At 40.7% G+C, this 26347-nt stretch overlaps 1 protein-coding gene across 2 annotated transcripts; it reads right to left on the bottom strand.

Annotated features, from left to right (window-relative positions):
• Window positions 1-264: 264 nt before the first annotated feature.
• Window positions 265-26341, bottom strand: TADA2A (transcriptional adaptor 2A). Of its 2 annotated transcripts, XM_062592258.1 has the most exons (16): window positions 26284-26341; window positions 23707-23993; window positions 22758-22864; window positions 21639-21698; window positions 20897-20988; window positions 19986-20143; window positions 18459-18547; window positions 17584-17656; window positions 11688-11751; window positions 9616-9659; window positions 8727-8837; window positions 7283-7354; window positions 6505-6637; window positions 5762-5805; window positions 3861-3934; window positions 265-1832 (listed from the first exon to the last, which is right to left on the bottom strand). In XM_062592258.1, exons 2-16 carry the CDS (start codon window positions 23729-23731, stop codon window positions 1647-1649), a joined length of 1332 nt encoding a protein of 443 aa, XP_062448242.1. In that variant the 5' UTR covers window positions 23732-23993; window positions 26284-26341; the 3' UTR covers window positions 265-1646. The 2 variants fall into 2 exon arrangements, with proteins under 2 accessions (XP_062448242.1, XP_062448243.1); XM_062592259.1 differs by lacking the exon at window positions 21639-21698.
• Window positions 26342-26347: the final 6 nt, after the last annotated feature.

Here is a 26347-nt window from a genome sequence, read left to right on the forward strand (position 1 = left end):
ACTCTGCAAAATGATTGTCCCTTCAGCTTCCAGTCTGCATAATCCTTATTTCTTCAGACTTTAAGTGAATCTTCAACATGTCATTTATTGCTGCTGCTTTTATTTAAATAGTATTTACTGAATAATTTAGAGGTCATATCCGTACAGCCACAGTTGTGCATTTCTCTCTCCTCTCTCATCCCGAGGCACTGATGGATATAAATACAGGCAGTTTCATCATCTTTACAATCTCACTCAGAGTCCAGGAACACAAATTCAAGACGGTTTTAAATCATTTGGATTTTATTACAAACCAAAATATTTCACATTCAATGGCACCTCAGGTACATGGGATAATTACTCTGGGGGGGGGGGAGGGAACCCCCCAAACCCAAATCCAAACATCTTAAATAGGTATCGGTATAATTATAGCACAGTTGGGATTTTTGAGATGAAATCCCAAACTTGAGAACGCGTCGTCTCGCCTGCTTTGGTTGTTAGATAACGTGCACGTTGCTTCTGCCAGAGCACGCTAACGGGACGCGTTACGCTGAGCCGCGGGAGCTGTCTGATGAACACGCTTCACTGTCTAGTAGCCGATGCAAAGCCGCCTCTGAAAAGAACAGTCATCTTCATCTCATTTTTATTTCCAAATACATGGCAGTCTTATAAGGGATTATCTGACGTGACTGGGTGTTGTGTGTCTGTGTACATACGCCTGTTACTGCTTTTTTGGTCCACTAGGTATGTTCCACTAATGAGGTGAAGTGAAAGGAGGAGGTCCCCTGCGTGGAGGGGCAGGAAGGGTGAAAGGACACAACCTTGGTGGCTCGAGGCTGTCTCTGCTTCTGTCTTTTGTGCGAGGGTGTCTGGGCGCTGAGTGGCGTTTTATTTACGCTCTGAAAGGCTGCTCTGGTTTTAACATCCAGGCTTCCCAGTGAGCTGGAGCAACCAAATAGGAATTCTATGTAACTTGACAATTGCAAACCTCGTAGTGAGCAGATGAAGCTTACTGGTTTGTACAGTACTCTCACGCTGTGATATGTGCTAATATCACATAAAAGTAACACCTGTTGGAAAAGCCTCCCTGCAATGTCCTTTCCTATCCTTTATCACAATTAAGTTAAAAAGATTGGACCATTGCAAGTTCTATTTTTATACCCTCAGGCATGCGCTATCTCCTCTGAAAGCTGAGGCTGTTCTAGACACGAGTACAAGAAGGGAGGGGACTGCATTCCTGTACCCCTTCACTCGCACAAAGTCAAATGTGCCTCATTACGTGCTGCTCTTCTGCCCTTATTTTATGTCGCTGTCAGAATAAAAGTACCATGGTTCTCTTCGTAGTTTCAGGAGGTGTTAGAAATGAATGCCCATTCACATTTAAGATTAGCTTATATGGCATGAAATTCTTGCTTATGCTACATGGCAGCATAATTCTGACAACAGCAGTGTTAAACAGCACAGTTGAAAGAAAACCAGACAAAGAAATGTCAGTATTCACACAATTTAACAAAGCTCCCTACTTGTTTTTACAAAAAAGCCCCAAAAGATTTCAAACAAAAGGAAGTGTCCTTGATTCAACACTGTTAAAATCTTTCAGCACTGTCAAAGTGACTTCAAAGCTTCTCCACGTCTGTCTGCTCCAGCCAAGGCGCATGTGTCTCTCCTCAGGCTTTCGTGATGTACCCTTCTCTGATAAGGAAGTCGTAGATTTTCCTAGTTTTGTTCACATCGATCTTAATGAGTGCTCTAGCCTGTGCTAATCTCAGGCCTCCTTGTTTGTTACACTCGTTCACTAAAGCAGCTTTATATTCTAAATAGGCTCCAGGGACCAATCTCACCATCTGACAGAGCTGGAAGACAAAAGGTAAAGTTAATAAACTAACGCTTGTCACACACGCTCATTTTGTGATCCCTGTTTGGGGGAGCAACACTGTGAATATTTTTCTGAAAATGCTTTTTTTTTTTTTTTAATACAAACAAACTTTTTTTTGTATGTGGAGGGACTTAGTAATTGCATTCTGAGCTGTCTCAATCCACAGGTAGGGAGAGGAGGAGCTTTCTGGCTGCTGAATTCAAAAACATTCCCGACTGAAAAATAAACTAGGAGGATGAAAGCAAGCTCTCAGCTCACAGAAGCGTAACTATGAGTGTCCTGTGTGGGCGTTGCTCTTTACAAACCAAGGGAAGTACGCATGCCAAAGGCTTGCAACTAGCAATTCAGCGTGCTGGACAAGAGCCAGGGAGGGCATCTGTCTATTAATCCCCTGCAGACTAGGTCTTTAATACCTTTCTACAAAAGCAGCTATGTACACAACGCTTGCTCCCTCCAGAAGTCTAGGATGGAAACTGTGCATAGAAGGCATTATGTATTTGCAAGTGCTGAACTTAGTGAAAAGATACCGCTGGTGACTCCTGTAGGCTTCAAGTTTTCTTCTAGAAGCCCCTGTGTTCTACTGTTGGGTTGTAAAGCTCCCCTTTCGTTTCTGAATACCAGCCTTCTTCTAGGTTGTGCACTGTATTGCTCCCAGTGGAGATACTGGCTGTCTCCTCCTTTTAATAAGGAAATGCTTAATGGTTGTTCGTTATTGATAGGAAATAGCTGAGACAGAGTCTGAGTTCCTCTGAATGCTGCAGACAAGGAAATCAGATTCACATACACACTAATGTCCTAGTCACAATTACTTATATGCTGAATGGACCCACAAATACCATGTTCCATGGTGAATCTGTGATCTGATTTTCAATGCTGCTATCTCCAGTGAAGGGGAAACACAGCTGATTAATACAAATCACAAGAGAGGAAAAAATGTGAAATATATCCACAGCATTTCATATATACTGAAATCTGCCTTGTGCACCATCTAAGCACAGATTATGACTTTATATATATATATATATATATATAAAAACCTTATTTAAATAGCTTTCCATTGTTTTCTTTCACTGACCATATGTATTAAAGGATAGACGCACAACATGGTGAAAACCATGCCCTAGCTCATCTGCAGACAGACAGGTTGGCTTTGCACAGTTCACCGCACTACCGCTAACAGCACGGAGCTGGGTGTGGGCCACGAAGCCTGCAAAAGCAACTGAGCTGTAAATACAGCAGCCTCCTTGCTGCCATGTTTACTTCTCCCGGGAGTTTCCACATTGGTTGCAGTCCCAGTTCTGGTTGTTGATCCTCCCTGTGTCTCATGCTGCCTTAGGTAACTGAGCAAGAGTGCCCCACAGGGGACTGCAAACTCCAATGCCAGCCCAAGCCAACAAACAGTCAGGTTGTAATAAGCCAAATTCTGCAGTCTGCCACATATGCATACAAGTAGCTTAGTATATAGAGCAAAGAGCAGAATTAGGACAAAGCATCAAAATAAGAATATGCTGTTACCACCTGCATGGTTCACTGTAGTGTTTCAGTGAAAAAGCAAACACAATTCGTGGAGGCTTGGCTGTGAGATATCTAAGTAATAGAAAGAGCTTGTTATTAAGGTTCAGTGATTTGTCCAGCGAAGCCCTTAATGAAATCCTCTGCCAATTTTAAAACAGATGTTCATTAAGAAAAATAACTTCTCTGCTCACCCCAGTCTCACAAGGGCAGAAGAGGATGCCATACTCTGCACATCATAATGGCATGTAATGACACCTCAGTGCTCTTCAAGTTTCTCTGCTAAATAAGCTTATTTCTGAAACAGTGTTGTAGGCATACTGCAGTGACTGAAATTATGAAGCCAACTGGAAAACCTGAATGACTATTCTGAGCAGAAAAGAGTAGCTGAAGCCTAAAATGGAGATGATATTCAGAGCATCCAGGACAGATGATGCGAGTACTGTGAAGATAAACAGTTATATCTAGGTCATCTTTTCACTCCTTCCCTCACCTCTTTCTCCTTTTCATTAAGTTTCTCTGTCCCTGGGAGACCTGTGAGATTCAGTGGTGGGGCACTCCGTCTACCTGTGAAGACAAGAAAGGAAAACACTGAAAACCTCCGTGCAATTCGGAAGTGGCTGTTTCTTTGTTGTGTTATCACAGAAGCAATTTAAATACCCATGGTGTTAACCCAGTATGATCCAAGTATTTATAGACAGAGTTACTTAGGATTTAACATAAAAATTGCTCAACCTGATAAAAAGTATGGATTTACAATTGACGTAGATAAGCGCTGTGAATATTTGTTTAAGCACTCTTGTCATTAGCTCTGGCTTATTGGCTTTTTGGAAGAATTGGTGGGTAACAGATTCCTGCCAAATAGACACTGGCCACATTTAAGCTTGGCTGTACCTCCCTGGTGAACTCAATTCCTCGGGCTGGGGTTAGGGAGTTCAGCAGGGCCAGCGGGTGTGCCCTGGGTGTGCCCCGCGTGCAGGCTGAGCTCCTAGCAGGTGTGAAACCAGTACCTTGTAAAAATACTGAGACTATTTATTGGTGTGATTAACCGCCAACTTTCCTGGCAAAGCTGACAATCTCCCGGAGCAGTTTGCTTTAAATGTTTTTAAATATGATGCAGGTAATGCAAAGCAAATGCAGTCTGAGGGTTTATTTTTGTCCATTATCATAAACAGTGCTGAAAGTAGTATCTATCACAGGGCAATGTGACAGTTTTCACTTTCATTATTTTTTATAACTTTGAACTTTAATTAGTGAAGCTGAAACTTTTCTAAGGCCTGCCTGCTTGCAGGATATATATATATTTTTAATTAATTTTCCAGAGTTCAGAACAAATCTAGGGATGTTTATTTATAGATTTAGAAAGTCTATTGCCCCCTCTCTCCCCCTCTCTCCCCCCCTCTTCCCCTCTCCCAGGAAATGACACAAACCAGCTACGTAAAAGAAAATGCATTAAGGCCACAAAGTCAAGATGTCAGAATAGAAGGGATCAGAATTCAAGTTAAGCAACATTAATTTGCCCTCTCGTATACATTCTTTATGATAGAGCCTTTAATTACATGAGGTATATGCAGAATGAATGGTTACCTCTCAGAAGTATGGTTCATGTGATTTTTTTTTTTTTAATTAGTCTCCACATAAAAACTAGATGAGAGACGGTTATAATCCATTTTCTCCCGGCAACATTTAACAGCCCTATACTGTCCCTCTCCCCTCCCTGTAGTCTCATTCCTTGTATGCCATCTGGTGACTGCAACAAATGAGGATGGGATTTTGCAGGCCTTCTTCACAAAGGTCTTAACTAACCCCTGAATCTACCCGAAATAGGGCTCCTCTTCGTGGAAAAAACATAACTTGTGATTACAGACTTAAAGACTATCAAAGCATATTCATGAGAAAGGAAAACAGAAGTTGCACAGGCAACCTGTATTTTTTTTTTTTTTCATTCTGTAATTAGCAAGTGCTTGATCTTACGACCATGGTGTGCTTCTTGGGCAACCTTCTTTGGTGTTCTACCCTCCCAAAGCTGCATTCTGTCATGTTCATATTGCTATGATATGTGGTATACAGGTACATTAAAAAGCTGTAATAGTTTTCACATGGGAACAAAACGTAGTATTTAAAAGATAAAGCTATTTGCTTTCCTCCCTTGTTAATGTTGCTTTAGGATGGACTTTCCTTCTCTAGCCAGAAAAATCCAGAAATTCAGCACAAAGCTACAGACTTTGCATGTGGAACGAGTTGCAGATCAAGGAAATGTTGACTTGTGCAGTGGTTAAGCAGCGAGGCTTCAGGACTGACACTCTTGCACTCAAGCAAAAGAGTCACTCTTCAAATGACTTGTCAGAATGGCATTACTGGCTTTTATCACAGACTGTCACATAATGGAGTTACCTGAATTTGAAACAACCGGCACTGTGGGACTCAGGCCAGAATCACTGAAAATAAAGGAAAATTTCAAATTATTTGCACGTTACATAAGAATAGTTGCATGTGTTGGCCCTGAAACTACTTTTTTTTTCCAACTTCTAAAAATCATAGAATTCAACTTGCATAACCCAGGCTCTGAAGTCAAAAGGATTTCTAGAAATTTAGCATTTCTGAGATTGAAGACCATTTCTGAAACCTATTTAAGAAAAAAAAAGGGAGGAGGGGCCATGAAAAGTTGAGTGGAGACTGTCTGGAAAGTTACAGATCATCTTCTCAGACTGTGTAGCATACAGGATGCACTTCCTTTGCATTGCAGCTTTTTCCTTAAATCAAAGGGCTTGTGAAGTGTTACTATATATTAATGCTGCTGCTACATCTAAAATCCTCTGAAACATTTCAGGTGTCACCTGTGCTCTCATTAATATCCATAAAGACCTCACTTCCCTCCATGACTTTATTAACAGAAGTTCAATTCTTGAAATAGAAAACAGAAAACTGAGGTTTTGAGCCCTTACTAGTCACTTCCTTGTGTGAAATTCAACAAGTACTACTGCTGTTATCCAGTTTCTTGCTTCTCTGAATACTGCAGACTGTTCTTACTGTAATAAATTGGGAATGCGTTCGTTGTTATCAGATGGAATGTGTTTGAGGTACCTCTCTGGCTAAAGCGTATGTGTGTAAAATGCAGAGTCTTACTGTAACCGTACATATCAGCTTGTCGACTGAGCCACTGCTGGCAGGCACTGCTGTCCTGGATGTACTGCAGGACCTCTGAAAGCATCGTGCGCTTCACGCGTTCCTCATCTCTCGTCTTCTTGAGGTGATCGTATGTTCTTGCACCTATGGCGGACAGACACCATATTCTCACCAGCTGCCTTTAGTCAAAGTTTTCAGCCTCTTGTTTCTCTACTTTAGGAAATAAAGGAGAAACTGTTCTCTAGCACTGGACCAGACTCTGCCTTTTCTCCCTCATGAAAACTACTTGCTGTAAGAAGGTATTAGATTTCACCCTCTCTGCTCCTGTCCCATTAATTTCAGGCCAAAAACAAACAAAAATGGACTTCCATGATCCACTTCAGGACAGAACAAGACATTTTAAAAAATCTTATTCTTCTCTCCAGATTTTACATTTGTTGATAGCCAGTGAAAGTGTCCAGACAGAAAGCACTAGAAACCACTGTGCAACTATACATATATAAAAATTATTATTATTATTATTTTCCCTCTGAAACCTTTTCAGAGTGGTGACTGAAGCAAAGCTCCAGTGGACAAAATATTCTCCAAGCTGATGGCTCCAACTAGCTCTTAAAAAAAAAAGACACAGCTAAAGTTATGGATTATTGCTGAAGCCTTGTTCAGTTAAAGAGCTAGGCAAATACATTTTAAAAATGCATACCCTTTCTATTTAACGCACTCTAAAAGCTGCAGTCATCCTTCCGCACTTTGATGAATGGGATTGGGCTGAATAAGGCAGTGTGTACTTACTACAGAAATTGGTGATTCCTGCTGCTCTGTACTCCTGCAGTCGTTTTATTTCCCTTCGCAGCTCGAACTCCACTGTTTTTCCCCCAACAGTAAGCAGAAGGGAAATCCAAAAAAACAAGTGTGGGTCAGTGGGCACAGCAGTGAACAGTGGCACACTAGGAACACTGTGCTTTGTCTACAGTTAGTTACTAAGTGTACAAAACCACGGACAGGGAGAACATCCTGAGAAAAGCCTGAATCACACCTCAAACCCCCTATCTGTGCCATAACTTTCCTTGATCATAAACAGCTTTCTAACATTTTTGTTCAGAAAAGTTATTTTATCTTCATGCTTAGACAGTTCCTCTGCCATATCCTGGTCAAGGTAAAAATTATTTAATAATGTGGGCAAGGCGCTTCAACAGGTTTGAAAAAATAATCCAGCCAGGCTCTTTATAGTGTAAAATGCTGTCTTTCAACTACCTTTTCTATAACTGGATGTTCCAAAATTTTTCATTGCTGACAACTCTTTCTGCAATCAGTTCCATAATGATGTTAGGATTAAATACCCATGTTTCTTTTGCTTAGAGATATCTATTGCCTATAGCTTTTATTACCTGGCTTCCAGGCATTACTTAGTTTTACAGTAAGCAAGTTTGCTCGGCTCAAATTTCTTTACTCATACTGCTCAGTATAATGTGTGTATTTGAGGATCAGGTTAACTTGAGGATTTCTATTACAATAACAACAAAATCAGGTTCCAGGAGTAACACTCACGTGTTGGACTCATGATTTTGCAGGATCATGCTTTTGGTATTTAAAAAACACAAACCACAACTCAAAATATAGTCACAATTGTTTAAGTGCTTTGTTCTTGCTAATGAGGAATAATTTTCACAGTTTAACTCACAGAATTAAGCAGGATGTAATGACTCGTACTGGAATTTGACTATGCTATGATTATGCATAAAGACTTTAGATGATTTGGCGATGGAACAATGCCTCTCCCTTTAAGACAAGGAACATAATGACAGCTGTACTATATAATTATATATACACCTAATAGTTTAACACATATCATTCAAAGAATTCACAATTTGCTGCTGGCTCCCAGTCTCTCAATACAGACATAAACTTAATCTATTTTGTTTTTTCAATGATAGTGCCAGTAAATAAATTGTGTTCTTTTAATGAGAAAATACTATTACTAACACATGACTAGAACGTTCAGTAAACTGAAAAGTCAAACAAAGAACTCGGACAGAACTTATTGGAAAAAAGAACACTTGCTGGTCACTTAATATATCAACCCACAAACTTGTTTTTCTGAAGTAGATAGAAGAGAAGAAGAAACTCCCCCCCCCCCCACACACACAATGGTATATATTTAGGAAAGGTCACAGATGATGCAACCCCTCATTATGCCTACTGAAGAACATGCAGGATAAATCCTTAATATACATACATGCATGGCTTTCGATGAATTTATCATGCTCCACTGGTCCAAGGATTCGTGCAAATCGTCGCATTGTCTCATAAAGGTCTTGAACCTCTTTTGGGTATCGTCTTTCCAGAACTACCGTGAGGGGTGAGGGGGGGAAGTGACACACTATCAGCAATATTTAGTTCTACCACAACTGAATCAGTGGTTGTCTTCTTTTCTCCTACATTGCTAAGACTTATATGCATACAAAGGAGCTTAAATTGTAGGGCTGGACTGGATTAAGGCCCTCCAAAGTTGCTGGAATGCTACCAAATTTCCTCAAAGTTGCTTTCAACTGTTACAACAAATAACCTGCACAAAGGCATGAGTAAATTATTTGTATTCTATATTACTCTTGCTATGAGAACAAAATACAGTTTGCTAGAAATAGTTGAAAGGATCCTGAATTGACTACTAGCATCTATGAAATGTCCTAAGATCCAGATCTGGTACAATTCTTGGCCATTTTGGGGTCACAACTACAAACTGATAAGTAAAAAGCAACAAAATTATACTACCCTCACAATTCTAAAGGCAGGAAGAAGCATGATTAAATGTTGTTTGGTCATTTTTTTAGATATAGCAAGATGCATATAAAAGGCCTGGATTTCACCTTCCCCACTCAGGTGGAGAGCCTAAATGCTTCTGAAGGGCATCTCAGAGTCACTAGCTAATACACTGAGTTGGGAGCTGTTATATCCAGCCAACTGGAAACAGTCAGGCAGGAAATCTGGTGGAATTTAGGCCATTTGAATATGGTCCAGTATGAATAAGCCACACTGGTGCACTGGAAACAGTGAATATTCAAAGTTTTGCCTCTGAAGTTTGAGTCAAGGTTGCTTTAAAGCAAGTAGTTACACTTGATACTCACTCTGAAATTTTCTGAGGTTGATCAGGCCATGATCTCTTATAATTCTGTAATAAGAAGCAAAAAAGTATTAATGAAAAGCATTAACTCATGTACTATTGCATAAATACAAAGACCTCATAGGAAACCTTGATTTAGACCATCAGACGGGTCTAAAACTAAACATGTATGAAGTTGCTATAACCCTTGAGCTGGCTAGCTGAGAAACGTGATGTAATGATGCAGCAAGGCTTTAATCTGAGTCAGTTTTGGTTAGCAGCGTGCATCAGCCGAACTCTGACTGCACAAGGCACAAAGGGAGCTATAGTTACTTCAAGGGAGTTTTAATTGCTTTTTTAGACATAGATTTCACAACTACAATGTCTTATAGCTTGTACTTCCAAAATAGGAATACAGTGAATGTCTCATGATTTCCAGCTTCAGAGAGAGGCGAAGCATCTTTCTGTAAGAGAAAGGAGTGCAGAGATGGAAGGTAAATCTCCCTCCTGGGAGCAGGATGAAGAAACTTTTCCATGACAACTTAGATTTTAAATGGAGGAGAATGACTTGGGCAACTCATAAGGTTGAAATGTTCATGTCAGTGTTACGGAAATGAGCAGTATAAAAAGGCAGGTAAGGTATTTACAAGTGCATGACAAATACATTTGTCACAGGTTTTGGCAAATGTCATGTGGTCACTGATATGTGGCAATCTGATAAATACCCAGTTTGCACAAATGATAAGAGATACTACAAAGTTAGACTTGTCAAGGTCAGGCTGGACTTTGCTCTATGAAATCCATTACATTTTCTTTAATATGCATAAAAGAATATTCCCGTCCCATGTAGAGATGGCTTTGTGACAGTGACACAACACAAGTATTTCTATGTCATTTTTCCAATGTTTGTCCTATTCTGCTGTAGAAAATTTACAAAAACTGACACCAATTCAATCTATGCAACTGAGCCTTATGGCACCTTCTTTTAGCAAGTCATGCTGTATCATGACAGCAATTATACCACATAAGTATTTTATTTATGAATTATGATGATCCAGCCCAGTAGATACCAACTCTTAAACTGTTCTTCAACAGAGCTATATTATATTATGAGGAGAAAGAATGGAGGAGTCTTTCTCCAAATTATTAATTCTTCTAGCAGACAGTAACACAGCAAGATATAATTTTAAATATTGAACAAAGTATTTGAAAGTTATAATAAAAGTGAATTTAACGAATAGATTGAGTTATTCTAAAAAGCTGTCAAATCAACTGAATAAATTATTTGAACTCACACAGGCAATATAGTTATCTTCATTACATGTTCTGAAAAACTAACTTATGGACTACTAAGAACCAAAAATAAAGATGAAACCATCTCTGCGGAAAAAATAGGGGGTCTAACAATTAGTCATAGGCTAAAAACTCTGTTCCCTAAGGTAGGGAAATGAATTATATGCAGTCCAGCAGCACTACACTGGAAACAAAAAGAACAGAGATTTGGTGGTGGTGGAGGGGTGGTTGTTGTTTGTTTTTTTGTTTTTCCTTGTTTCTAGCTCTGATCTGTGACCAGTTTCCCAAGATACTATTTCAGTTTCTCATTCTGCAAAATGGGTATGTTATCTCACGAAGTGTGCTAGAAGCTTAGTCATTTATGTGTAACTGGAATTGGGATACTTATATGATGAGCACTATTTACATGATTTTCACATGCTACAGAGGATTGGGAAACAGTCTTTTCACAACTAATGACTTGTTTTGAGATTATAAAAGAGAGTTAAAGTGTGCAGAGTCCTCTGACTGGAAGCGAATTTAACCTGTGTGTACAAATGAGGATGAAGGTTTGTTAATCTGTCTTTTCTGGCCTATTACCATTGATAAAGCCATGTGGTTGATTCTGGTCTTGGTCTGCGCACAGGAGAACTACATATCCAAGATGAAATCTGTCATGCGAATCTCCTAGGAGAAATTCTCCTACGAGAGAACCTTAAGGAAGGCAGCTATAGGAAATCAGTTATATCTAGTATCAGGACACCTTTTGGGGCACATAACATGGTAAGGAAGCAAAGGAATACAGTTATTGATTTTAAAACTCACTTTTTTCTCCTCTGTCTTTCCTTTAACCTGGAATGATAGATATCTACAACTGCAATCTTCAAAGCTGGGAAGTATGGAAACAAAGATCACATGTTACATAAGCAATCACTGTAACAGGCTTATTTTCAAGTCTTTAAGCTGAAACAGTCACTCCATTTTGCTTGTTAAAAATCCCATGCCAATTTTATAGGGACATAAAACCACTAGAGGATAACCTTTTGCAGACTACACATGCTATTTGTAGAAGCTTCCTCCACTCACTCCTTTCAAATATATTATTGCCTGTAAACATGAACCCGGGAGATCCTGAGAACTCCTTTCATCTTCCATTATACAGTCTTGGACTCTTTTAGTATTAGCATATATTTGTTCTTCTGTACATGCCATTGTCTTGCATTAATTCTCCTGAAAAGTAAACTATCAGATTAAAGGTCCTGAGGTGTCATCTTTAGACAAAGGTTTGTTCACATAGAACAAAGAACTCTAAGGAGCAGACAGGCATAGTTTTGAACTGAGAAGATTCAAAGTAGCCTTTGTTAAGCTTCTTGAAAACATCCACAAGATTTTAGCTTGTTAACTTCTAAACTTATCTATCTCTCAGAAGAACAAAGTGAATAGTTCACAGCAATCTGAAGAATAACAGGAAAAAAAAGCCATGCTCATTAGAAATCATAACCCTTTTTAAATGACAGGTCTGCAGTACTGGCGCATCTACTCAGAGATGCTTCAACTTCTTTTAACTGTAACCATTAAGTTAATAAACTTTTTTTGGTAAATTCCCCAAAGAAAAGGAGACACCTAACACATTCCTTTCCTTCATTTTGCTAAAATAATGTAAAAATTCCAGGTCATCAAACAAGCCTTCGTTGGCTGATTTCTGGGCTGTTTTCTTTTTTTCCTTTATGTTAAACATTTCACTATGCTTACAGAAGGAACAGACTTAAGACTTCACAGTGGACTTACTGTCTGTACAGACTATGTGCAACTCTGAAAATACGCAAGAGAATGTCCCTTTTAGCTGCCTATGCTGAGCAAACGGGTGGCCCAATGTGGCAGAGTCCAGTATGTGGCCACTCCTTTCTGTGTAGTTTTAAGAAAAGAGCAAAACTGATAACGGCAGTTTATTGACTGGATTCCTCGGTAAGCAATTAATGATGCAGTAAAGATAGGAAGTGTGGCTATGTATTTTTTAAAACATGTACTTATATGTACACATCAGGAAGCCCCTAGCCTCTAGGCAATTCACCTGTGAAATCCTCTGGGTAATAAAATTTCTTATAAACAGGAATAGCTAAAGCCCAAGGGTTACACATATGAGCTCAAGCGTCATCAGTTTTGAATTCCACTTATTGATCCTATATATATAATCTTCAATTTGTGCATCTCAATTTATGTAAAATCAGTTTCTTATGTTATCCTAGGAGCAAAAGATTACATATAAAGACAAGAGAGACAGCACAATGTTCTTACTTCTTTTTGCAAGTTTCTTCTGAACAGAATGTTGAAGAACCAGTATGTATCTTGATAAAGATGTATTTGAGTTTCCTAATTTAAGGACAAGCACAGAGAGCATATTCTCTTTCTTGCTTATACGTGGGGACAAGAAAATGGGAAATGTAACAAGTTAAACATGAATGAAATATCTTACTAAGTTCTGGAATCGCTGCCAATTTACATAAAATCTTTTTGTATTTTTAAACCCTCTGCAAGCTAAGCTAACATGTTATTTTGTGGGGTTTGTGTAGGCAGAACTTAATGAGTAGACGCAGAAATTGCATCGGAGAACCTCTATAAATATCACAAGCAATTGTGCACCTACAACCATTGCATTTTGGTACTTTCACTTGAATGCAAAACATTCGGAAAGAAATTACAGTTGACTGGGGAGGGGAAACACATTCATGAGAACAAATGAAGGGGAAAAAATACAGCTTCTGTGTAGAGAAAAATTAATATTTGCTGAAGTATGTACTTTTGGAGGAGTTTTGTTTTTAATCGACACATTCACACAGAAACAACCGATTACAAGGTCTGGAATGCATGAATAAGTCGGACTACTAGATTGTTACATGCTGCATTGAAATGAGAAAAGGGATGCTGTAAGAATGAAAATGATTTGCCTGTGCTTTTCCCCTTGTGTTATATTAGGGAACCAGTTGTTTGTACTGATAACTTTAGAAAATCCAAGCTGATATCATGTTCAAAGTATCTATTTTGGGAAATGGTAAGTTTCCTTGAGATGGTCAGAATTGCTCTGAAGGATCCAGTGACAGGCAGAAAGTTAAGGCTCCTTTCTCTATTCCAAATCATCAAAATATTTGGATTTCTCAAGACTGTATCCAAAACAGTTTATTTGCTTTTCATTTCTCTCCAGCCCCATCTGGCCTGCAAAAACTTTTTTAAACGCTAATGAGTGAGACCTTTGTTTCAGGCTAGCTAACCTCTGTTTGGCCTGCAATACCCAAATAATGGGAAGAATGCAAATTAATCAAAGCAAACAGGCTGTGTACCTAGTGTGCGCCTTGGTTGGTACAAAATTAATGGATACAATCCAAATTTACCCTTCCTAGGGGAAAGCAGGACCCTAAGTAAACAAAGTATCTGCCTTCAGAGTGTCCACAAAAGAATAAACATTATGTAATATTTCTTTAGAAAGATATTGACTGTTTTGTATCTTATGAAATTTTACTATTGCACAGTCAGAGCTGCAGTCTGTTTCCACTTGCTTCTAAACTTGCAGTTTTAGTAATTACTTTACAGTACTTTATAGGAGAGGAAAAGGGGATAAAAACCCTGTTGAAAGATAAATTTCTGATGTTATAATTCAGTCAAATAAAAACTTGTAATTTATGAAATGTTCAAACACTCTAGGCTGAATTAGATTTGTAACCATTGTTTCTCTTGGTATGATTATGTTTTTGTTTAACTGCAATATATATTTGCATGCACTTACCATGTTGCAAGTGCTGAATAAAAGTTAGAAATTCAATAAATTAATTTAAATATGAGATATTTCAAACAATTCCCACCATCTCACTAATACCAAGAAGTGACTGAACAATGCCTGTGACCGCCGGTGTGGTGGGAGGAGCTGGATGAGTCAGCAGCACAGGTTTCTGCGTTCCTCATACAGGGCCACGTGGGAGTCTTTCCACTTTGTATTATATTGCATTCTTCTTGCAGGAATACTGAGAATTTGTTTAACGTGACAAAACAAAAACATAATAGGGAAGATGCAATGATATTAAGAGACAGAGGTCAAAAAGTTCAGATTCAGATCTTCTATAAAATGATTTTTACAAATTTTTAAGAAAAGCAAAGCAGCATGGAGGAGAGTGAAGGAGGAAGGGGGGATTTTTTTGCAATGAAAGCCTCAAATATTCCTCTGTTACATGCAACCCAAATACTGCAGTACTGATTTGAGATTTGTGAATCAAAAGAGAGAGCATAGAAATTATTCTGTTCAGTTTGTTGTCAGGGCCTAGCACAAGTAACTTTTATATATATATATATATATAAAAAATATATATGAAAGTATAAAAAACTAGATTTCAAAAATTAATCTTGAACCCAGTGAAGTTTCATGCATGGAAAGTAAATAAACTGAGGAATTTTTCACAAACCTGGCACTTAGTCCATGCTGCAAAAACCCTGTTTGGGTTCCCCTGGACTAAACATGTTAAAACCTTGCTTTACCTCTTTCCCTAAAAAAACTGTTGTGGCCAGCAAAGAATTTGCCTTGAGCAGATGTAGTGGAAAACGCTTTTCAAGGTGCTTTTCAAGGACCTTTTTGTAAGATCTAGTTTGCCAGTGGGCAGGCTGGGGTAGAGAGGCAACACTACAGCCACATTGTGGAAGTACTGGGACAGGCATCCTTGGGAGAGACTACGAGAACTTATGCCTCTGGGGAGGCCCCATAGCCTTCCCCGCCTGCAACTGAAAAGTACAAAGATTTCTTTAAATCATCCAAGAGCCTGTCCCTCCCATATGGATCCAAATGTCGAGCTATCTTCTAATATATGGAATCCTAAAACTAGCTTGCAAACTATTCTGAAGGAATCAAACAAAGTCAGCATCTGAGATCTATAAAACTACAGGATGAGGAAGACATGGCTTCTTCCTTTTTTGTACAAACTTGGAGAAGGGAAAAATCTAATTCCAAAGTTCTTTCTCGAGAATAATTCTTTCTATCCTGAGATGCCTCAAGCAAAAGAAAAATAGCTGGCTAGATCCTGGGACTTCATTCTTCCGAGGCATTCTCTCTCGTGTGGGCAGCTGTGGGTTGGAAGACGTAGTTGGTAGTGCTCCGTAACTTCCACCAAACAGTTTTCAAAAGGCAAATGCCTGACGTCCTATACTAAATACTGAAGACAACTGAAGTATGGACTAAGGAACATCCAATGAAATTATCAGGCAAAATATCTGACAGATGGAAGGAAGCATTTTTCACAGAATTCATAATTAAATTCTAGAATGTATAACTCAATTGTGGAACTTGCTGCTAAAGGATGTTACAGAGGCCAAAAGTACAAATCTATACAGCTGTAAAAGTAGTTAAGAAGTTAATGGAGGACAAATTCTTTGGTCAAACTGGTGTGAACACAACCCATGGCTCACAAAGTCCCTAAATGAATGACAACAGACAACTTGGAAGATATGTCAGGAAAAGTATCAGCCTGTACTTGCCCTATTTCTTACATTCCTCTCCTGTGCATCTGCTATGGGATACTAACAGGATACTGAGGTAGGCAGACCTTTGATCTGACCCTGTGTATCTGTATGACATTCAGAACAGATAAGGAAAGATGATTTTTACATCTAGACTGACAACTTACTTAAATTGGAGGTTGGCAGGAGATATCTTAATGGTTGAAGTGTACAGCAGGAGGAAGAACATATGTGAGGGATATGGCAAACTGCTTGTAAACCAGCCTGAACGGAGTTATCAATTAATGAATGGAACTAGGAGATTATTTTGCTTTTTTTAGTTTACCAAGACTTGCTGTAAGAAATGGGAGCAAGAAAACTTATGTTTAAACATGAACATAAAAAAAGAAAAATGGCACAGTGAATTCATGACAATGCACACAAGCCAGTCCTCCTTTCAGTAAACGTTGAAAGGGAAGACTGATATATGATTCTGATGACCTGTTTTGAGCCAAGGGAGTTTGCATTTCCTAAAACTTTGTATAGACTGCTAGATTTGAAATTGAATTTTTAAGTTTGTAAATACTACCTATAGATAACAGGATTTGTCTGTGTCTCCAAAAGATGCTAAGGCTTTAGTTTAAAATTTGCTGATGTTAGATGGAGAATTCAGAAGTGTAAACCCAGTACTCTGAAGCATTATCCGCACCTACAAATAGGGGGTGGGGGTGGAATCTTTTTTGCTCTATTAAAACATCATTTTAATAATCTAATACTAACATAGGTTAGAATAGGTGATAAGACTTCTAAGCAACTACATATAGTAGGGCAAAAGGGATCTTAGCAACAGAAGGGAAGGTATCCATCTTTCTGAATCAGAACAGCCTTGCTTTGATGGTCACAAACACTATGTGGATGGAAAGAATATTTTTTGGTCAAGGAGGGGAAGGAATGTCAAGGTTTTGACATTTCTGTTTTTTTGACACATTCTACTTTACAATTGGCTATGTTTCAGTAGTGAGTGACATGTTTTATTATACGTATAAATACCATTTGTAGGTCTGTTGAATAAAAGCTTTTAAAAGTGACTTGAAAGTGTTAAAATCCCAGCACATAGACTTGAGAGAATTAAATATGTAAGTTCACTTAAGAAAAATAATAGTACGTAGAGAAAAAGAAAACCAATGAAATACTGTGGAGGCACTCTGAAACTTTGTTTTAAAACAATGTATGAAAAGATGGGACTTACCATGCAAAATGTCAGAATCATCTTCTACAAAATCAATATCTCTCAAATCCCATTCAGCATAGTTGTCAAACTCCTGTTCAGAGGTAATTAATAAATTGTCATTAACTGGCATTAGAAAAATTTGTATCAAATTTTGGTATGCATAGAAGTACTGAAAACAGAGATATTTACTCATAAATGGCTGTACAGGGCTCCATCCTTGAGCAAGATACATCACATGAGAGCTTTAACTAGGGAATGTATAATCTACACTGCCATGGCTGCAACAGGGACAACATGCTATGATAGGATAATGTGAATTCATCAGACAATTTCCATTACTCTCGTGCTGCAGTGAATATTCTGCTCAAAAATCCAAAAACAATAGAACCCTATATGGCTGAATTCATTACTTCCTGCATAGGAGATTGTTCTGCAGACAGGATTTTGGGGCCAGGGGCTCACAGCTAAAGACACTTAAAACAATGAGGGCCTTTCAAGGGATCTTTGGATCAAGCTCATACATGCTTTTCTAAAGCAAATAAATTAAAAGCAAACTGAAGCTGACGCCTCTTGCTAAGCATCTAATTCAAAATATCTAGTCCGCTTACATAACAGCCATTCATTAGTGGACATCTGGTGGTAGCAGCGTGCCTTACAGCCCATACGCACAAAGCCAGTGACTTGCAGATGGCCGGCTAGCAGCTTTTTAGGGCTGTAGCGCCACCTCTGTAATTACATCCTAGGATTAATCAGTCTGTCCTGTCTGATATCCCATTTAATAATTCTTTTATGAAGAATAAAGAAGATCTGTAGGTGGGAGGGAAGCAAGTGTGTGTTTGGTGATTTCACATTTGGTAGCAAATACAAAATAACGGCAGAAGAGAGGGTCTTACCTCAACAAAGTCAGCTCTTGCTGGCATATACCCAGCCATATCCCTGGAAAGCAAGGAATCGAAAGTAGGCCGTGGGGGGTCATCAGCAGCTGAAAAAATAAAAGTTTTTAGTTGTTGTGTAGGATTGGGGTCTTTTTTTTCTTAACAGAAGAAGCGAGTACAAGTCTGTATATAGGTATTTCTTGTGCAGGAAGAGAGGGAATAATTAGTCTAAGAAAAACAGCCTGCTTGGGCTATTATTCAGGGTTATATTCAGAAAAAGACTGAGTTCATCAGGAGAAAAATGCAGTACTCGGAGATCTTCAGCGTATTCTCGAAAGTCAAACTCAAAAATTCAAGGTAATAAATTGGCTATAAAATGTAAATTCTACGTTTCAAACTCAGCATCCCCTCAGTAAACCTCTGCAGACCAGTCTCAGTGTGAAGGTTCTTTTAGTTAATAGCAACAGTGGTGTTAAATCTGCTATCTTCCGGGTGTCATTTAGAGAGAGCTGCAATTAAAGCTATAGAACTCTCAATTTTTACAAGCACGTCCCAACTGAGGATCTCAGTGTTAGACAATAATGGACCAATGCTCAGGACACACTTGTGAAGGAGCTAAGCATTATAAGTCCCATGTTGCAGATAAAGAAAGCTGAGGCATGGAGAATTTGTCTTTCCTCAGGTCATATAAAAAAATCAATGGCAGCTAGGGATAGAACCAAAATTGTCCAGTTCCTACTGCTTTAGCTCTAAACACGTTATCATGAAATTTAAACCTTGAGATACCATGGCAATCTTTTTACTCAGCCATTTCTGGGAGCTTTATAAATGGAACAGCTGCTAAACTGGGGACCATTCTACAGATGTTAAATTTAAGGAAAACTGAAAAATAGGTAAATTGCTGAAATTTAACATACATTTTTAAAGGCATTTAAAAGAGAGAGGTGTGAAGTCAGCATAGTTTAAAGGGGTGCTTTTGTGACAAATCACATCAGCAGTTAAGCCTGCTACAATACGGATGATCAGATGAAATACTTCAGAGGTAAAACTGCTTTTTAGTTAACGTTACTGTGCAGGGTCTAGATGGACAAAGTCACCACCCCAGCATCAGGGTGAGATTTAGCATGAAGGACATGCTCTTAATTTGTGTCGCATGCGAAATAACTTTGAGGTAGCTTGTCCTTTGATGAATATGCACTTCCAGGCTTTTTCTGTAGTGATTTCTTTGTGTGACCATTTCCACTGGCTAGGCAGGCACCTCTGGTTTTGAGAACCTGTTGTATCAAACCACTCCGTTCCTTCCCTTTTCTCACTGAACTGGTAGTCTCCTGTATTTGATAAACCAATGTTTTAATACAGTGTACAGAAAGCCCTAACATCATTTAAGTTAGCTACCAGAACAAGCTCTCCTTTGGGGAATAAAACCAAACTGCATGCACAGTGTTCGCCCTTCTCCAAAGGCTGCTCATTCCAGTTTTGGAACAGCAGCTTGGGAGGGAGCTCCTCACATCTCCTCGCAAGCATTAGCGGGCAGGGGATACTCACGGTGGAATGGAATGGCTGTTTCATTGTGTTGCACCTCTTCTGCCTGCTTCAGGTTCAGTAATGTAGATGCAAACAAGGGATTGTTGATAAAGTGTTTCATGTAATGCTTCTCACACTCTTCCTTGGACTTTGTGCACATCTGATTGGCTACATCCTGCCTGAAGTGGAGACAGAGGGAGGTTTAATATGGAGAACACAGAAATGTTATGAGTTTTCTCCCTTCTTTAGTGGAAAAAGATAATTTTGAACAAGAGACTGATTGCACTGTGCACAGAGAACTAATTTGTGATAGCCTTAATTATGTCAGCAGTGTACACATAAGAACCCACAGTTCTGTTGTACTAAGACTGGAGTTCTATATTTTTAATACAGCAATCTTTTCATGAAGGTGAAGAGAGAGAACTCAAGACTACAGATTTGCTTTATTTATAAATGCATTAAAAACCTGTAGTGACTACAGATACTACCTAAACAGAAAATAGTATCTTCAGTGCTTTATCCTTCATAAGACAGAGAAGCTAGAATCACAAAAAAAAAAGACAATACCTTGCCAGTTGATTGTAAGCAAACAAAAACTACACAGGATGAGAAACTCTGCAGTTGATTTTCACATAGGAGTAAAAAGATGCACAGCAAATCTTGAGCAATAATTGAGCTCCTTCAGAATCTAGTGACTTAATGTGAACTGAGGGAGCTTTTTACCTCATGGGAGGTGCTCTGCATCTCTTTAGCAATTTGTATTTCTAATAGCAGCATTGAGAACAAAATCAGCTACCTTAATCTGCTTTAACTGCTCAATTAGTGTCTTACCCATGACAAGTCACAGACTGTCTGTTGTGCACCAAAGTATTCAACAGTGAATGCAACTTCCCATCATTTCATTGAAGTTGGCTGAACCACTAAATCCTCACCAGTTTCCAAATCCACAGTCCATCACAGCTTCTAGGAGTGCCATTTCCTCTTGAGCTGTCCAGTTAGGGTCCAAGACAGGGAAATCTGAAGTCTGGAAAAAAAAAAAGAAAACCAAACTGCTGTGATCTTCTGTTAAAAATCATCACATAAACAGCAAAGTAGTTCTATACTACAAAGCAACACAATACCATGCTAGTATAATACTGGTATTTTTTAAACTTCTACTGCATCCCACAAAATCTGATCAAACAATTATTGAATTATTGAGATCACTGGGTCATCAATTACAGCACAAAATAGTCTGTCACTATAGATCTTCTGAATATACTGTTATTTGTTCTCTCTGCCACTTGAAATTCAACAATACTGTACTATGAAATATTATCTAAATTGAAGAACTGAAGACTTTTTAACTGATTCATTCTGGGGAAGGAAAAGTAAGAATGATGAAACAGAACATTATTAACATGGTTAAAGAACTGAGAAATCTAATGACAGGCTTTGTGCTATCCAGGCACAACAAAAAATGTATCTTTAAAATGTTTCTGCTATTCCATAATGTTCCAGGTGGACATTTTTCATTGCTCTCAAGGAAGACTTTTTCTTTTTTTTTTTTTTTTAATAGTTACAAACCTCTGAATCATTATTTAAACTTTTTAATGTAAGTAAACAAGGGTCTAACTCCTAGAAAAGTTATAAATGACCAAGATAGAGTAGATGTAATCTAAAAAGAGTATTTACCATTATTTCATAAGTATGATCACTCTGATGTTTCTTATATTCAAATCCTCGCGTGAAACACTGTGGAACAAGAGATGAGCATTATGTTATTCTTTTACTCCTGCTTTGAAAATGTTTGAACTTTTCTCCTTTTTTTTTGCTTTTATTCGATGACCACTAGATATCCAAAAATGACTGATATATTTAAATATGTATTGAAAAATTGTAAGAAGGTAAGACAATCTATGTTAAGCTAGTTTGAAGATAACTTTATATTTTATTGACTATTTGCACCAGCACATAACTCCTGTGAATCTACATACTCTTAGGTAGGTAAAAGAAGCTTAATGGTATGTTTTCAAGTGGATCATTCTAGGAAGAGAGCACAAGACATTTTGTAAGTATTGAAAACATAGTTTCCCTTTAGCTTGTTTTCTGTATAGAAAGTATCAGCACGGTTTGCAGGTACTTTCAACAGTTAAATTTCTCCCTTTTTCCAGGACAGATAAAAAAACAGAAATAAACCCAATATGCAAAATACGTTTTTGTGTATTTTGTGCATACCTGAGCATGTGGCAAGCTAAGCATCTTTCTCAGTATGAAAGGTATTTGCCATTCTTTAATCATAAATAATGTAAACTTATTCATTTAATAATTAAAACTACTTTCTGCAGTTATCAGAACACATATCTCACTTTTAAAGAGTTGTATTTGTTCACAAACAATTATTGTCAATATTGCAAAATTTCTCCTAATTTCCTTTTCCATTTTGGAAAAAAAATGTGGGGACAGGGAGAGGATGTTTCTTGGTGGCTTTTCTTTTTCATGCCATAAAAAATGTCCGAAACAATACCTCTCTAGACATGCAGCGGCATGTTCCATTATACAGTCATGCAGGCTGCATGTCTTCAGGTAGCTTTGGCTGCCTTCTCAAAGATCTCCCTCCTCCAGCTGTTCAAGCTAAATTCTTCCGGCTTCAACACATTCTTTGTAATTTCCCTGTCCCTGAGCAAATATGTGCTTTGATACAAGTTTACAGAGACCAGTTATTAATGTGTTTATGTAACAGCTTGACATCAGACAGGCCTTTGATGACTTTCTCAAAGAAATGAATGTCTTCACTTTTATCCTTGCACTGACCTGCAAGCACAAGAGGAAGGGAGGAGGCCCACACTCAGCACACTTGACGTAGGGCTCTGTGAGGTAAGAAGAGCAGCCTCGGCACGGGGGCTTATCAAAAGGGTCATCTGTGAAGCCAACAGGTAAATCTCATGCAACACAAACATGACACAGTTTTTGCAATTGTTCAAATTCACTTGCATTCAATAATTTCAATAATTTAAAATGCAGTCAGCTGTACATAACCTCTTTCCTGCTGGACCTTCTCCAAATATCTCTTGAAAATTCCTTGTTCAACTAAAGCTGCCAGATTGATCCTAGCACTTCTTTGCTAGACCTGAAACACTAAGGGCTTAATAGCCTAATCTTGTGCAACGGAGTCAAAGGAAAGCCCTCTCTGTAGCAGCCTACTGGTATTTCTTAGCAGTGATGCAACAAGCTGTGCTACGTGGATGATTTGATCCTGTGCCTGTGATCTTGCACTGAAGACGAGTCTCAAGGACCTTCCTTATGGAGAACACTGCACAGACAGCTGTGGTTTCCCATCCATCTACCTCAAGTCTGACCTGAAAAACTCATTGCTGTGGTTGCAAAACCATGCAGTCTATTGCTCTGTAACCTGTCCAAACCTCAGACCCTGCTCAAACTGCTGAACAAGGAATGGAACACTGCTCTACAAGTTTTTCTTATTTTTTTCACTGCCAAGTGGTCAGATTAAACAGACTCTCAAGTAATAAGAGCTGTAAGTCTTTTTTCCCATAAAAACTAGTCCAACTATACCAAGTAGGCAGAAAAAAAGACCCAAATTCCCACCAAATAAATCATATACCAATTGTGCTTTTGAGAACTTGATCAAAGAAGTGACCCTGGGGACCACATATTGCTACTTTTCTGTCTCCCTCCCCTAGCCAACTGCTGATGTCTTTAAAAAAATGCAAATCCTTTCCAAATCTCGGCTTATAGTACTTACTGCTGAAGGAGGCCAGGCACTCCATTCCTCTCCCTCAGTTGTACAGTTTTATAGCTCCTCTGAGCTATAAAAGCTATAAAAGTCCTGTTATAAAAGCCTGTAGCATAAGCCTCGCCCCAATCACTATGTTCAACTTTCCACTCGAAGGGTGTTTTCCACCTGAAGGAAGAGTCTTCTACACAGTCCTGGTAGACGAGATCCTCTCAGAACGTGCTGAGCAGCAGAGCGAAACGGCTGCGAACAGTCACTGTAACTGGGACCATGAGACGTCGCTGAAAGTCTGTTTTCTGCAGGTGAGAGAAGAAATCAAACGCAGACAGATAAGATTCATCACATAAACAGATGTGAAGAGATGGGGATATAACTAAAGGTGAACATGCCCCAGTAAAGACAGTGACCGAAGTATGGCAGCATTGGAAATCCTCACGTGCGGCGTAGTACAGCTATCCTGTACGACCTCTGCAGAACCGGGAGCCGAGCCTGGCGGGTTATATGTTTGTTTGGGGCAGATTTTGCCACTTTTTTACTCTGTGTGTGAGAAAGATCAGTAGATGGAGCCCTGAAGGCCTGCTTCCTGAAAAGAGAAGCTTCCTTCATGAAACGTGGAGAGTTTTCTCTGTAAGCCAGACTGTGACAGCTGAAGTAGCAACAGGTGTCAGCTCTATCGAGCCCGCTCGGAGGGCTGAACGGACCGGCCAGCCTCCCAAGCAGCACTGCCAATTCTTTTCCTCTCCAGAAAGCACACAAGTGACTTTAGCCAAGATCTCAGTGCTACAAAGAGACACCTGCAACTGTTGCTGTAAGGGAGTGCTGGAGGGACAACTAACAAAGACAGAAGGGAAAAAGTGACTTTGACAAGCTCAGGGAGCAAACAAGAGGGGGAAGTGGTTAATCTTGATTTTGCTCTAATCTCAAAATGGCAAGTTAGGACAAAATTCCTGGAGTGAAGCTAGACAGCAATCCCAATTTGTTTCCCACTAACACGGTGCAATTTTTGTGAGGATCAGAAGCATTCTACCTCAACCTAATTTTACTTGGACTAGTTCTCCCTCCAAGAGACTTTAATTACATAAATAACACATTAAATGCTTCCTAGAAATTATTGGTACCAAAAAGTAAAAGCAAAAAAACCCATCCCAAACCAGCAGCACTACAAAGTACTGCTGATGAAATCCTGAATGGAAGCTTTCATCAGGAAACGCATGCGGTGAGCAGAGTTATGATCATTCGTTATGCAAGAGCCTTGCACCTCCAAGAAGCACCAGGAAGAGGAGCAGGCAGTGGGTGGCAGAGGACACAGTGATGCAAGATCCTACCACGCTGACATCGAGTGCATTTTTGGTGTTGGTTGTACGGTAGCTCTATGCTCGGCCCTGGTTCACCATTATCTGTACAGCGAGGTCCTACAGCGCTGCCCATCACCAAGGAACGGGGCTGTTTTCCATTATGGGATCTCCGACGTGTCTCACTCTTACAAGGCACCTTACTGGGAAAGGCTCAGGCTTCTCACACTTCGAAATTCATGTTTATCTTTCTAGACTTTCCTTCTCCACTGCACCATGCGGTGAGGCATGGTCCTGCACCCCAGACACGGCTGCATTTGCGCAGCCCCTCCACGCAGGCGGCAGCCGCTTCCTCCCAGCTACCCCCCCCCGGCGCCTCCGCCTGCGCCCTCGCAGGACCCAGAGCAGCCGGGCGTCTCACCCCGAGCCCTGCGGGGCTCAGTGCAGCCGCCCTGGGGCGGTCACTCCCCTCGGGGGGCTGCGAAGCCTCGTGGCCGCTCCGCACCGCGCTTCCGCCAGCAGCACCGCGGGGATGGAGCCGGGCTGCGCACGCAGGGGGGGACGCGGCCCCGGGGCCTCGTCGGCGCCGTCACGTCAGCCCCCGGGGCCTGCCTACGCCCCGTGTCCCAAACCCCATGCTCCACGCCCCACGCCGTGTCCCAAACCCCACGCCTCGAACCCCACGCCCCACGCCGTGTCCAACGCCCCACGCCCCGTGTCTCGAACCCCACGCCCCACGCCGTGTCCAACGCCCCACACCCCGTGTCTCGAACCCCATGCTCCATGCCCCACGCCGTGTCCCAAACCCCACGCCTCGAACCCCACGCCCCACGCCGTGTCCAACGCCCCACGCCCCGTGTCTCGAACCCCATGCTCCACGCCCCACACCGTGTCCCAAACCCCATGCCCCACGCCCCGTGTCTCAAAGCCCACGCCCCGTGCCCCAAGCCCCACGCCCCGTGTCTCGAACCCCATGCTCCACGCCCCACGCCGTGTCCCGAACCCCTCGCCCCGCGTCCCACGCCCCACGTGCCCCACCCGGCCTGGTCCTCCATGATGCTCTCCCCCCCCGCCACCAGGGGGCGTCCCGCGGGACCCCGCCCCCTCCAGGCCCCGCCCCCCCAGGCCCCGCCCCCGCGCGGCGCCAGCGCGGGCCGTGAGGGAGCGGGCCGGGGCGCTGCCCCCCCCCCCCCCCGCTCCCCGCCCCGCCCCTCCCGGGCCTGGCGGCACGGTGCCCACCCGCCCCCGCCCCGCCCCGCCCCGCCCGCGCCGGCCGCACCCCGCCGCCTCTCACCTCACGGCGGGCGGCGGGCAGCCCCCGCGCGCCACGGCCGCCGCCGCCGCCGCCGGCCGCCTCT

The sequence above is a fragment of the Rhea pennata genome, chromosome 20, assembly GCF_028389875.1.
Source record: "Rhea pennata isolate bPtePen1 chromosome 20, bPtePen1.pri, whole genome shotgun sequence".
In the NCBI taxonomy this organism is placed as follows: Eukaryota; Metazoa; Chordata; class Aves; order Rheiformes; family Rheidae; genus Rhea; species Rhea pennata.

What these genes read in the sequence shown, in the direction of transcription:
- TADA2A (XM_062592258.1), bottom strand. Translation starts at nt 23,731, where the DNA reads ATGGAGTGCCTGGCCTCCTTCAGCA. An exon ending in CAAGAGCTGACTTTGTTGAG is followed by an intron (nt 17,657 to 18,458) that starts GTAAGACCCTCT and finishes ACCTCTGAACAG; the next exon opens with GAGTTTGACAACTATGCTGA. An exon ending in GAAAGACAGAGGAGAAAAAA is followed by an intron (nt 9,660 to 11,687) that starts GTGAGTTTTAAA and finishes TTCTTATTACAG; the next exon opens with AATTATAAGAGATCATGGCC.